This window comes from Musa acuminata, chromosome BXJ2-3, assembly GCF_036884655.1.
Source record: "Musa acuminata AAA Group cultivar baxijiao chromosome BXJ2-3, Cavendish_Baxijiao_AAA, whole genome shotgun sequence".
Taxonomy (NCBI): Eukaryota; Viridiplantae; Streptophyta; class Magnoliopsida; order Zingiberales; family Musaceae; genus Musa; species Musa acuminata.
The window spans coordinates 36,437,768-36,450,495 of record NC_088340.1 but is presented as its reverse complement, the minus strand read 5'-3'; the positions used below and the strand labels follow the sequence as shown (position 1 = coordinate 36,450,495).

At 39.7% G+C, this 12,728-nt stretch overlaps 2 protein-coding genes across 2 annotated transcripts; one reads left to right on the top strand and one right to left on the bottom strand.

The window, feature by feature from the left end:
• The first annotated feature begins 3,879 nt into the window (after positions 1-3,879).
• Positions 3,880-6,322, top strand: LOC103979607 (beta-glucosidase 26-like). Its single transcript, XM_009395778.2, has 11 exons — positions 3,880-4,105; positions 4,212-4,270; positions 4,383-4,458; positions 4,567-4,638; positions 4,717-4,804; positions 4,905-5,148; positions 5,235-5,350; positions 5,433-5,650; positions 5,726-5,757; positions 5,878-5,980; positions 6,054-6,322. Exons 1-11 carry the CDS (start codon positions 3,880-3,882, stop codon positions 6,320-6,322), a joined length of 1,503 nt encoding a protein of 500 aa, XP_009394053.2.
• A 1,963-nt stretch (positions 6,323-8,285) lies between these two features.
• Positions 8,286-12,045, bottom strand: LOC135606553 (ATP synthase subunit beta, mitochondrial-like). Its single transcript, XM_065097584.1, has 9 exons — positions 11,362-12,045; positions 10,908-10,983; positions 10,695-10,783; positions 10,413-10,530; positions 10,219-10,322; positions 9,965-10,123; positions 9,639-9,863; positions 9,248-9,559; positions 8,286-8,837 (listed from the first exon to the last, which is right to left on the bottom strand). The coding sequence occupies exons 1-9, from the start codon at positions 11,833-11,835 to the stop codon at positions 8,724-8,726; spliced, it is 1,671 nt and encodes a 556-aa protein (XP_064953656.1). The 5' UTR covers positions 11,836-12,045; the 3' UTR covers positions 8,286-8,723.
• Between the last annotated feature and the right edge of the window lie 683 nt (positions 12,046-12,728).

The following is a 12,728-nucleotide window of genomic DNA, read 5'->3' as shown; positions in this document are numbered from 1 at the left end:
AAAAAAGAATCGCTTAAAAGAGTGAGTATTCGAGATTGACATTCATAGAATGACCAACCCTTCACATGAGAGGCATCCTGAGGATAAGCACACAAGGAATAATATATAGTGCACAATGGTTGGGATGATTGAGTTCGAACTATAGCTTGACATTGGCAACCAAACTTGATGATGCTTAAGGCAAGCAGAGCATTTGACAAAGGATGAGGTCGTGTAATAAGGGATGGGTTGCTTGATGACCTAAAAAGTTACAAAAAAGCTCACAAAGATGGGAGGAATTACTAACTTGAAGAATGTGATACTTATGCAAGGACTTGTATGCAAATGATAGATTATCTGTGACTATCTGAAGGCGATCGAAACTTAGTACCATAGAGTATTGAAACCTTTTCTTAGAAAGGATATATCCATAGGAGGCTGAAGTATATAATAAGTTCAATATGTTGCTAGGCCTTAAGGGATGCAGTGGATTTTATATTAGTGAAAAATCATAAGCTAGCAAGTGTATTCATGGTGACGAAATAGTATACTATTTGTTAAATAAGATAATGTAGTCTAAGAGGATGGTGGTCTCCAAAACTTCTACAGATAAGGACACGAAAAGAAAAGTTGTCTCAGTTCTCCAAAGGGATAATCATGTATAATGGACTATAGGAGTACCTCAAGATAACAATTTCATAATGCTCAATAGACCAAGAAAACAATGAGGAGTCATCCCATGATCTAGTATGAGGTAATATGTTGGTAAACGTATTGCGAGATCATATAGGGGAGTGACCTCGGATAACACCAAACGAAGGTACCCCTAGAGCTGATATAGAGATTAAACTCAACGGAGGGCTGACCCATGGAATGATGGGTGCGAGGGCCACATCAACTCTATGTAAATCAAGAAATGGAATAATTTGAGTGGAATTTAGTGAAATGTCCAAGTCGCATGAAGAGAATCAATATAGAAGACAGAACATGAAGCAGAAGCATGAGACTTAATTTGGATAGAGATCAATGACATGAACTCTTACATAGGTAAAAATAAGATAATATCGTTCCATGAGTCTCTCGTTCTAATTGAGTAGACTCATCTTGCATAATGCCAAAGTTGAGAAGAGCTTTAAGGTATATGCATCTTATCTTAATGAAGTTATTGATGAGGAGACTAAGGTAACTCAACTTGTAGAAGTGAAGTTGGGGTTAGAAGATCTTGGCACAGGGCAAGAGTATACAGAAGTGGGTGCCCTTAAATAATATATTATAGTGTTGTCATTCGAGTTATCGCAAAGGAAGCTATGCGTATTAGAGATTATGCTAGGGGTAAAGGCTTAGGATCTAAACAATGACACACTGATTTTAGTAAAGTCGATGAACTTCAAGAGCTGCTAGGTGTTATATTGTTATAAAGTTATGCTTCATTTATTCATGACCAAAGAGCATATAGACAAAGATCGATTGCCAAAGAAGTAAACACAATCATAGGTAGTGGAGGCTCTGAAATGTGATAGCATAGGCAACACATGGAGAGATTACATTCCAAGTTCATGATCAGAATACAATAAAGATATCATCAGGAGGTGATATTGTATAATGAATTATGGTAGAACAGTTCAAGATAATGCAACATATATAGGAGAAATCCGGTAAGAGACTTAATCATACGGAGGTATGGTTGGGAGCTATTGAGAGTTCTACTTTAGTGAACATCATGATGATAAGAAAGACTATAGAATCAAGTAGTGAATTTCATGGTATCATAAAGGTGAGTCTTCCATTTGGGCATCAAAATTTATATCAGATGAAAGCCTTGGTCATCAACATATGAGAGTTGTATACCACCGAGGGAGATTTCATATATAAGTACTAGTAAGGCCCATGAAGGAGGACTTAATCATGTAGAGGAACGATCAAAGCGAACGTGTGCACTGTACTTAATTAGTGGACTATTGTAGAGCTCATATTTGGTTGAGGGAGCTCAAAAAGTCAAAGAACAAGGCTAAGTGAGTAAACATTGCTACCAAGGATACAAAGGATAAAAGAATCAACGTGAGCCTTACAACATAATGATAGAGGTCATGCATAAGACTGCTTGGGGAACATAGATGTGTTGAAGCATGTGGTCGAAAGAGGCGAGGAAGCAATGATAAGTCTAGAGAGACTTAGCTACATAAAACTAAGCATCAGTTAGGATAAGGATAGACTTAGAGGAGTACCATAGTACCATAGAGGCATACCTACTAATCGCAAAGAAAGGGACACATGTGCAAGACAAAATATAGTAAATCCATAAGCATGACAATGTCATGATACCACAGAGGCGAAACTTTTGTGGAGTCGTCGATCCTTTGCTCTCATGGAAGGAGAGCGTATAATCATAAAAGAGGTTGAGGAGGTAGAGAATGCAAAGACAAACTTCAAGTACCGAGAAAAGATTGAAGGATAGAGATCAGGGAACTTTACAAGACCGATGTCAACGAGCTTCTCATCAAAATGGTCAAAAGTTAAAAACTTTGGGTTGATGCATGAGTGCTCGATGGTGTTATATCTTTTCTACTTAGAGGAGTAGGTGATGAAAATGATGGAGAATATAATACAATCCTAGAGGTAATTAAAACTATCAAAGACTTGCTTCAAGTTGAGGCGAAATTTTGCTTCTTTTAAGTAAACCTTTATACATTCCAAAAGTTCGATGGTAATGAGAAGGCTTTATAAGCTTTTAACACCTAAGATCACAAAGATAAAATCCTACTCATTGATAAAATCCTACTCCCTATCTAGCAAAATTGTAAAAGAGTCATTAAACTTGTTTTTAATGTTTGGCTTATGGGTTAGGTCATACTTGACTATATGAGTTGGACTATGCTTGTTCATATGGGTTGCATCGTACTTCACTATATGGGTTGAGTTGTGGCTGACCATATGGGTTGGATCATAACTAGTGATATGGGCTAAGACATGCTTGACCACATGGACTAATCTAGCTAATCAACTTAACTAGGGTCAGACCCTAATTAGACTCCTCTTACTAAATTATATTTTAATTTTTTTTAAAGTATTTTAAAATATTATAAAATAATAATTAACCTTAAATCTATTTTTTTATGAAATGACTAATTTAGATTCATAATTCCAAATTTAAAAATAATTAAATCATAACAATTCACACATAATTTCTTAAAACATAAATACATTTAATTAAATAAATTAGAACTACTATTAACTAAATTAACAAACCATTCTAATATCATAATTCAATAATTATTATTTTTAATTATAAAATTAAAATATTATTATGTATCATAAAATTATAATAATTATAATATCAAAGATTTTAAAAATATAAATAAAAGTTAATAAAAAATTAAAAGATTTAACTCTCCTCGAGAAATCTATCCTTAATCCAAGAACGAGGAAGGAGAGCCCCAAAGAAATTCTCTCTTCAATAAATTATAATTAATTTATTTTTATTCTACTTTCATATATAAAAATAGAATTATAATATTTACTTCTTATGATTCATATATAAAAATAATTTTTTTATTATTTACTTTCTAAAAACCACTTCACTTATTAGGAAATAAATGAATTAAAAACGTAATTGATTGATCAAAATTTTAAAAAATTCACATAAAATCAATTTTAATCATTTCCTTAACCATATTAAACAAAAAATAATAATTTGATTTATGTTAAGAAAAATCATCATTCATTACAAAATAATAAATCGATATTCGATAGAACAAATGTACATACATATCCGACTGCCATCCTTTCCTGTCATGCTAAATTATCTTATCCACTTGAACCTTCTAAACCTCTACGCCAAGATGTGTTTTGCTCTTTTATAAATATCTTATGCCTAGTCTTCCACTCACATCATCGGTCAAGATGTGTTCCATTTGGTTCTCATATTTCTTCTCGTGCATCTTCCTCTTGCTCTCCCTCCTATCAACGAGCAATCCATGCTTCGCGGTCGGAGCCAACCAACTAAACCGTGATGCATTCCCTGAGGGCTTTGTCTTTGGTACTGCAGCCTCCGCCTACCAAGTTGAGGGTATGGCGCTCGAGGGCGGCAGGGGACCATGCATATGGGATGCATTCGTTAGGGTTCCGGGTATCATGCAGTCTTTCTCCTTCTCTTTTTACTTCTCTCTCTTCACTATAATGATTGAATACTTTTGCTCGGAGGATTTCTATTCGTGTGTGTTGGTTGACCGCAGGTATGATTCCCAACAATGCCACTGCTGATGTATCAGTTGATGAATACCATCACTACAAGGTAGAGTAGTATATGGTCTTTATCAAGTCGCTACTGCCTGTAGAAATTCATAGGTTTCGATTTCTCATTGTTGAGTTAAAGAATGTTAACTTGGTAACATCTCATGGTTCAGGAAGATGTCGACATCATGAAGAAGTTCAACTTTGATGCATATCGGTTCTCCATCTCCTGGAGTAGGATTTTTCCAAGTAATGGAAACATATTTTTCTATAATTTTTTGATCATCCAGGACTCATCTTTATCTATACCAAGTTTGCATCATCCACTACTGTTAGATGACAACTTCTGTTTTTTAGATGGAACTGGAGAGATTAACTGGGAAGGCGTAGACTATTATGACCGGCTAATCGACTACTTGATACTGCAAGGTAAACTTTATGCCTTCTACGATCAAAAGAAACAAATGGCTATATCAGAATCTTTTTTTCTTTTCATTTGTGTTTCAGGCATTACTCCCTATGTAAATCTCTATCACTACGATCTTCCATTGGCACTTCATAAAGAGTACCTGGGTTGGGTGAGCCCCAAGATCGTGTAAGCCCTTGGCTATTGACAATGCCTTAATCTATAATGTTCTTTGCATTATAAATCATTGGAGATTTTTTAAGCCCGTCTGATGAGTTGTATCATGCAGGGATGCATTTGCTAACTATGCAGACTTCTGCTTTGAGAGGTTTGGAGATAGAGTCAAGAACTGGTTCACATTCAATGAGCCCAGGGTGGTGTCGGCTCTTGGTTATGACAACGGCCTTCATGCCCCTGGAAGATGTACCGACTGCAAAGTCGGAGGAAACTCAACCACAGAGCCTTACATCGTCACTCATAATATCATCTTATCACATGCAGCCGCAGTGAAGAGATATCGCGAAAAGTATCAGGTTTGTTGTGCACACAATTCATGATTCTGTCATACAACATATAACCAAGATCAACACATGTTTCTTGTTGTATTCTCTCTATTCAGGTAGATCAGAAAGGCAAAATTGGCATTCTTTTGGATTTTGTTTGGTACGAGCCTCATACGCACTCAGCAAATGACGAAGCTGCTGCTCAGAGAGCCAGGGATTTCCACATTGGATGGTAACAATGCAGCCTGTTCCAATTGAGATAACTCGAGTATATACTCTCTAAGTGACCGATTGATCTCTTCCTCTGTTTGCAGGTTTCTTCACCCTCTAACATATGGATACTATCCAAAATCAATTCAAGAAATTGTCAAGGACAGGCTTCCTAAATTCACCGATGATCAAGTGAAGATGGTGAAAGGTTCATATGATTATGTTGGTGTCAACCAATACACAGCTTACTACATGAAGGATAATGGAGTCACCAATCCCAAACCTGTCAGCTACCAAGACGACTGGCACGTCGAATTCAAATGTTAGATTTGCTGATCCCTCGTAATAGCTTCATTCTTTGTGGTAACCTTGTTTCTTACATCTCCATATTTTGCAGATGACCAAGATGGTGTCCCTATTGGACCACGGGTAAAATTTTGCCTTTTCTTGTGCTAATTAGAATCCTTTTTTACCCAATCTGTAATTTTCCTTGATCTACACTTGACAAGCTACTGTCGATTAACCTGTTAGTAATGGAATTTTACTCAGGCCAACTCCTACTGGCTCTACATAGTTCCATGGGGAATGTACAAAGCTGTGACCTATGTCAAGGAAAATTATGGCGATCCAATCATCATCCTCGCAGAAAATGGTATGAAACATTGTATGTTCTCCTCCCTCCGTCGTTATCACAGTTTCTGATCTCTTGACGGTGATGATGATAGGAATGGATCAGCCAGGCAATGTCACTCTACCAGAAGGTTTGCGGGACGCAGAGAGGATCAACTACTACAAGAGCTACATCACTGAGCTGAAGAGGGCGATCGATGATGGTGCGACGGTGATCGGATACTTTGCATGGTCTCTCCTCGATAACTTCGAGTGGAGGATAGGTTACACTTCGAGGTTTGGTCTGGTTTACGTGGACTTTAAGACCAACATACGGTACCCAAAGCAATCAGCCTACTGGTTCAAGAACATGCTGAAGAGGTAGAGGAAATTAATTGATGTTAGAGAATCCGTATTCAGTGTTGCTTTTGATTTCATCATCTATCAGGTTTTAATTATCCGTAGGGTGGAGACTTCTATGAGAGTTATAACATACTATTGTGCTCGACAACAAACCGAGACAGGTATTAATTAGGCCAATTAATACCTCATCCTTGTACCATGCACCAATCAAACATCACAAACAACCGTTATATGTATTCATTTCTGCATATGAATAATCTATACTTTTTATCTGTTAATTTATTGGACCTATTTTATCTGGTTTGTTCTATTGATCTAATTAGTAGTTACAAAATATATAGTTCAATATCTCCTGATTTGGGGGTTCATGCGAAACATCAAGCGGATTAGCAGATTCTAGTTAAATAGCTTAGATATAGCAGATTATTGTTGCGGACTTCAAGAAATGTGATCTTGAGGACGAGGGTCGGGTCGGGTCGTTCATTGTGGACTTGAAGAAATTTGATCTTGAAGATGAAGGTTGATAATCGAGGACTTCAAGAATTGTGATCTTGTAGTCGAAGGTAGATTACCACGGATTTCAAGATATGTGAAGAAGGTAGATCACAGGATATGTGATCTCGGAGACGAAGGTAGATTACCTCATATGCGATCATGATATGCGATCATGAAAAGGGAGGGCGATTATCGTGGATTATGTGATCTTGAAAGAGAAAACAAGATGAAGAACACAAAATGCCTTGCTCACCGGTGGACAGTCCGATGCGCTCAAGGTCACGAACCAACCCTGCCTCGAAGGAGCGCCGACGCGGCACGCCGCATCGCAGCGATCCCGGACGAACCCATGGGGTCGTGGTCCGTCTTTGCCCACAACGTGCACGAACCCGTCGTGCTGCAGGCGGACCGCCAGCTCCTGCGACCCCCCGTGCCAGGGCCGTGGGAGAAGAGGTGGGCAAGGCAGCGATCCTGGGTGAATCATGGCAAGAAGGTTCGACATGGCACTGAAATGCCGGTAGCTGGGCGGGCCAAGAAGGCGAACGACGGCGGTGAAACCGAAGACGGCGGAGAGGAAGAGGAGGAGGAGGAGGAGGAGGAGGAGGGAGACGAAGGGAAGGAGAAGGGGGGAAGGGTCATGTCCTGACCGCCATGCCCAAGGCGGCGCAGCGGGTCTCGGGCTAGGTTGATATTGACACGGGGAATGGCGGAAGAATGGCATCAAAGATCGAGACTTTGCCGGACCCGAAGCCATCGGGTTGAAGGAAAAAGAGGAAACGGAAGGAGCCTTTCAAACGAATCGAACCTCCAAACGGAAGGAGCCTTTTAAAGGGCTTACTATATATATATATATATATATATATATATACACACGCGTAGTGCCATCTCATATTCTTGATGGTGAGGAGTACTCGTCTTTTCTTGTTCTTGAAGACAACGTATTCGAGCATGATAAAAATGCCAAAAAAAATAGTAAAAATAAAAATTGAATTTTATTTATAAATACTTCATTATTAAGTTAATAATATAATAAGACACGCTTAAGTGTTCCTACGATTCTCCCTTGTCAATCTAGAAAAAAGTAAAAAAAAAATCGGAATTTGTATGAACTAACTTATAGTTTATTGAATTTACTTTTTAATCATAGACATAGATAATAATGTTAACAATGTAAATCTAGTGTTGATTATTCTTCCAAGTTTACGGTTTTACTGATGATTTTTTGGCTTTTTTCTTAGTACCAAAGTTCTCTCCCTCGAGTCCAGAAGATCTGATACGATTAGATATTTGACAATAATATAATCAATTAGATTTTGAAGGGGAGAATTATACTTTATGACAACTTGTTGTTTAGCAAGACTATATATATATAATCATTAAAGGAAATGAGCAAATGAACATCACAACTCACAAGATAATTAACCAAGTATTTTCTACAAGTGATAAAATGGAAAGAAATAACTATCAAAATCAACAAATATTTTAAAATTTCATAAATTCAACTTCCTTGGAGGATAAAAAATTCAATTGACTTTTATGTTAAAGAAAAATATTAAAATTAAGGAAGAATATATATAAAAAAAACACACTAGTAGTCAATCTTAAAAAAAATTGTCAAAACACATGATTGAGAATTTGTTTTTCTTGACGGACATAGACAAAAAAGTATCAATCCACATTTGTAGATCTCTCACTTCAGATAAATGATGGCATGACCCTCTCATATTTAATACTGTTCCAAATATAAAAAGGTAAAAAGAATGTTCAGATGGTTTTATTAGTTAAAAAGCAGAAACTTGGGCTTTTTTCTCAAGACCTAAACATCCGCCAAAAAAAAATTAAAAAATTAAAATTAAAAGTAAAAACGTTTTTGGGCGCATGAACCATCATAAGCACCTTTTTCAGATTATTTAAATTTGCAGTTTTCCTCAAGAAGCGGAATCCTTGGCAATCTTCTCAGCCTTGGCAATAACTTCCTCAATCCCTCCAACCATGTAAAATGATTGCTCTGAAAGGTCATCGTACTTGCCGTCCAAAACACCCTGCATTGTACAAGCAGCAGATTTAATAGAAATTGGCAACAACACATAATGGTTAAGAAGCCTCTAACTGAAACCAATCATACACATGACTTCAATGAAAACAAATTGTTTTAGAAGACAATACAGCAGTACGTGGTACCAATTAACTATTCTCACCATTAAGATCATCATACTATATACAAGAAGCAATCACCTTATTCAAAAACAAAATGACAGAATAAAAATATATAATTCTATTTGAATTTTGTCAAAATAATATAATCGAACTGTCAGAAAATTAAGTTCATTATACTAAACTAATATGATTGATGCTCCACCCGAGAAGATTTTTTGCAAATGCACTGATATCTTTCAGACCTATATAATATGTCAGAACAAAACTAGCTACACATTTGAACTGTTATTCTCACCTGGAAGCTGCTAACACTCTCCTTCAATTCCACATACTTCCCAGGTGCACCCGTGAAGACTTCAGCAACATGGAAAGGCTGGCTAAGGAACCTCTGGATCTTTCGAGCACGAGCAACAGTTAATTTATCATCTTCACTGAGTTCGTCCATGCCCAAAATAGCAATAATATCCTGAAGATTTTTATAGTTCTGCAGGACCTTCTGAACACCACGAGCAGTGTTGTAGTGCTCTTCACCTAACACATGAGGAGAAAGCATTCTAGATGTTGAATCAAGAGGATCGACAGCAGGATATATTCCAAGCTCCGATATCTAGTAAGAAAAACATGTCCATGTTAGTCCGAAGTAGTAAAGGAGATAAACCAGAGAAAAGAAACTTATATAATAGCACCTGTCGTGACAACACGGTCGTAGCATCAAGATGCGCAAAGGTAGTTGCAGGTGCAGGATCAGTCAAGTCATCAGCAGGCACATAAATTGCCTGGACAGAGGTAATTGAACCCTTCTTTGTTGTCGTGATACGTTCTTGAAGTCCTCCCAGATCAGTAGCCAAAGTTGGTTGATAACCAACAGCCGAAGGAATACGTCCAAGTAGAGCTGACACTTCAGAGTTTGCCTAACATATGAAAGAAGAAAAAAGAGGATAAGCAGCCGAGTATAGCTACATGTCATGCGTACAGGGAAAGAAAAGACTAGTTCAGATTCGTGAAAGCTCACTTGGGTGAAACGGAATATGTTGTCAATGAAAAGAAGCACATCTTGTCCTTCAGCATCTCGGAAGTGTTCAGCCACGGTCAAGCCAGTAAGCCCGACGCGTGCACGAGCACCAGGAGGCTCATTCATCTGACCGTAGACAAGAGCACATTTGCTCTCACTCTGCCAAATATGACCATTCAATGTCAAAAATCACTAAGACGCAAACAATAACCCATTGATCCTTTACATGAAGATAAGAATCAGTACACTGCAACCTGCTTATCTCCAAGTTTAATGACACCACTCTCAATCATTTCCCTGTACAAGTCATTGCCTTCACGAGTTCGCTCTCCAACACCAGCAAAGACAGAGAAACCACCTACCATAGAATTACATAAGATCAAATCCTATAATGACAAGTTATCAAGATGTCAAGTGCGGCGAATAGGCAAGTTGATGTATAACCAACCATGGGCTTTAGCGACATTGTTAATGAGTTCCATAATGAGCACTGTCTTCCCTACCCCGGCACCACCAAAGAGCCCAATTTTACCACCTCTCTGGTAAGGAGCGAGAAGGTCCACAACCTGTAAGAGAGATTGAAGCTTATAAGCAGCAGGCATATCCAACTAATCACTTCTCCTTAACAACGAAAGCAAAACAGATATGATCGATTCATATACACGATGCTTAAAACTATTACGAGGAGGGACATCTAAGTAAACAAGCAGACATGCCTGTATCAGTTTACCTTGATTCCTGTGACAAGAATTTGTTGTTCTGTAGCCTGCTCAACAAAAGCAGGGGCCTCACGATGGATAGGAAGGTGGTGGCTAGTCTCTGTTTACATGGAAAGAAATCATATCCACAACAGAAACAGCTTAGAAGTGCCTAATGATCCCAAAATAAGTCATCGTAGTAGTTATCCTAATGGTATACTTACAAATGGACCAAGAAAACTTACTTATGTCACCATTCTCATCTATAGGCTCTCCAACGACATTAATGATTCTTCCGAGGGTGGCCCTGCCAACAGGAACCTGAATGTAGGAACAGTCATTAAGTAATTTAGAAAGATATACACCCAGGAACGACAACAGTGGTAATTCTCAAAGATCAGACAGAAATTAACATATAACCATTATTAATGAAATCGAAAGGTTCAATTGTTAGCAAAGATCCAGAAGAGCAACCCCTTTGCATATAACAGAGTATGATTGAAATCGAAAGGTTCAATTGTTAGCAAAGATCCAGAAAAGCAATTTCGTTGCATAAAACAGAGTATGATCTACAATGGTCCTATGTACGCGTCAGATCAAGATCGAGGTATCAGCGAAGCTAGCATCAATCGGCAACGAAGAAACTATATAGTCCGCCATACTAACTCCGCCAAGAAAACACAGAGAGGAAAATCTTACAGTGATGGGAGAGCCGGTATTCGCAACTTTCTGCCCACGAACGAGCCCCTCGGTCCCATCCATGGCGATCGTCCGCACCATGTTCTCCCCCAGATGCTGCGCCACCTCCAAAACCAACCGGATCGGGTAGTCCAAGACCTCCAGCGCCGTCAAGATCGGCGGTAGACCCTGATCGAAGCGGACGTCCACGACGGCTCCGATCACCTGGCATACCTGTCCGATCGAGCCGGCACCGGTGAACTCGTCGGTGATCTTGCCCGTGAGGCCCTTAGAGGAGGGAGACCGCTGGGTCGTCGGGGCCCCAGTTGCCGCTGAGGTTGTGGCGTACTCGACGGTGCGGGAGAGGAGAAACCCGGTGGGGGAGGTGCGGGATGCGATCGACGGGCGAAGGTGGCGGGGAGCAGGGAGCCTGATCGCGTGGGAACGTTGAGCGGAGGATCGGAGGAGGGAGGCGAGGGCCCGGCGGGTGGCCATGGCCGGATCGAAAGGGCTTAGGGTTTCGAAATGCTAGCGCTCGCGATCGATCGAAGACGATTCGTTCGCGTTTACCGGCGGCTCCTCTCTGGTTTATAAGTGCGCGCAAGGTGATGACGGCCTTCACTATAGCGGGGGACGTTACGCGGAGAGTGTCGTGTGCCGAACAATTTGGAAAGAGCGCGCGGCGGGTTCGGGCGCAGAAGAGAGGACGGCGGATCTTTCAACCGCATAAAAGGAAACGTGAGGGGTAGATGAGGACGTCAACGATCACCTCCGGAGTGTTTCGGATCCGGGTTTACCGGAGCACTGTGTGTCATTGTTTGCGTTATTAGTGAGCCAGCCCAAGTCGACGACTTGGGCTTCGGATGTTGGGCTAACAAGTTACTTGGGCTGTATGTTATTTACAATCCAGTCCTAGTCAATATAAAACTGGTGAGCTCAGTCGGTAGGACGTCCGTGTGATATGTGACACGTCGTCGTTGGCTTTAGCATATGCTGGACTGGCTTTGTTTCCTTCTCTGGAGCCATATCAAAGAACCCACTGTCGAAGTTTGGTGGGCACACTAGGCATGTGAACCAAAGGACTTCTAATTGGGACATGTATGTATATATGCTATTAATGTTACTGGTTAAGCTTCTTTCACCTTGATAGGGACATTCCGTCGGTGGCCCGAAGAGCAATTTGGAGACATTGTCTTAATTATTAGCTGTACAGAAGAAAAGACAGGTGGAGAGGCTCCATTCTGGCTATTACTCCTCTTCTTCGAGGTATTAAAATCACGCAACCTACTCGAAAGAATAGAAGTATTCTCTCGATGCTGCAAACAAGAACTACGAAAACGACAAGCAGCATCGGAGGGAAGAGGTAGAACAGCACTTGGAATGAGTTG

Coding starts and splice junctions, on each gene's coding strand:
- LOC103979607 (XM_009395778.2), top strand. CDS start 3,880: ATGTGTTCCATTTGGTTCTCATATTTCTTCTCGTGCATCTTCCTCTTG. Junction 4,459..4,566: donor CTGGAGTAGGATTTTTCCAA/GTAATGGAAACA, acceptor TCTGTTTTTTAG/ATGGAACTGGAGAGATTAAC. Junction 4,805..4,904: donor TGGGTGAGCCCCAAGATCGT/GTAAGCCCTTGG, acceptor TGTATCATGCAG/GGATGCATTTGCTAACTATG.
- LOC135606553 (XM_065097584.1), bottom strand. CDS start 11,835: ATGGCCACCCGCCGGGCCCTCGCCTCCCTCCTCCGATCCTCCGCTCAA. Junction 10,124..10,218: donor TTAAACTTGGAGATAAGCAG/GTTGCAGTGTAC, acceptor CATATTTGGCAG/AGTGAGAGCAAATGTGCTCT. Junction 9,560..9,638: donor CGACCGTGTTGTCACGACAG/GTGCTATTATAT, acceptor TTTTCTTACTAG/ATATCGGAGCTTGGAATATA.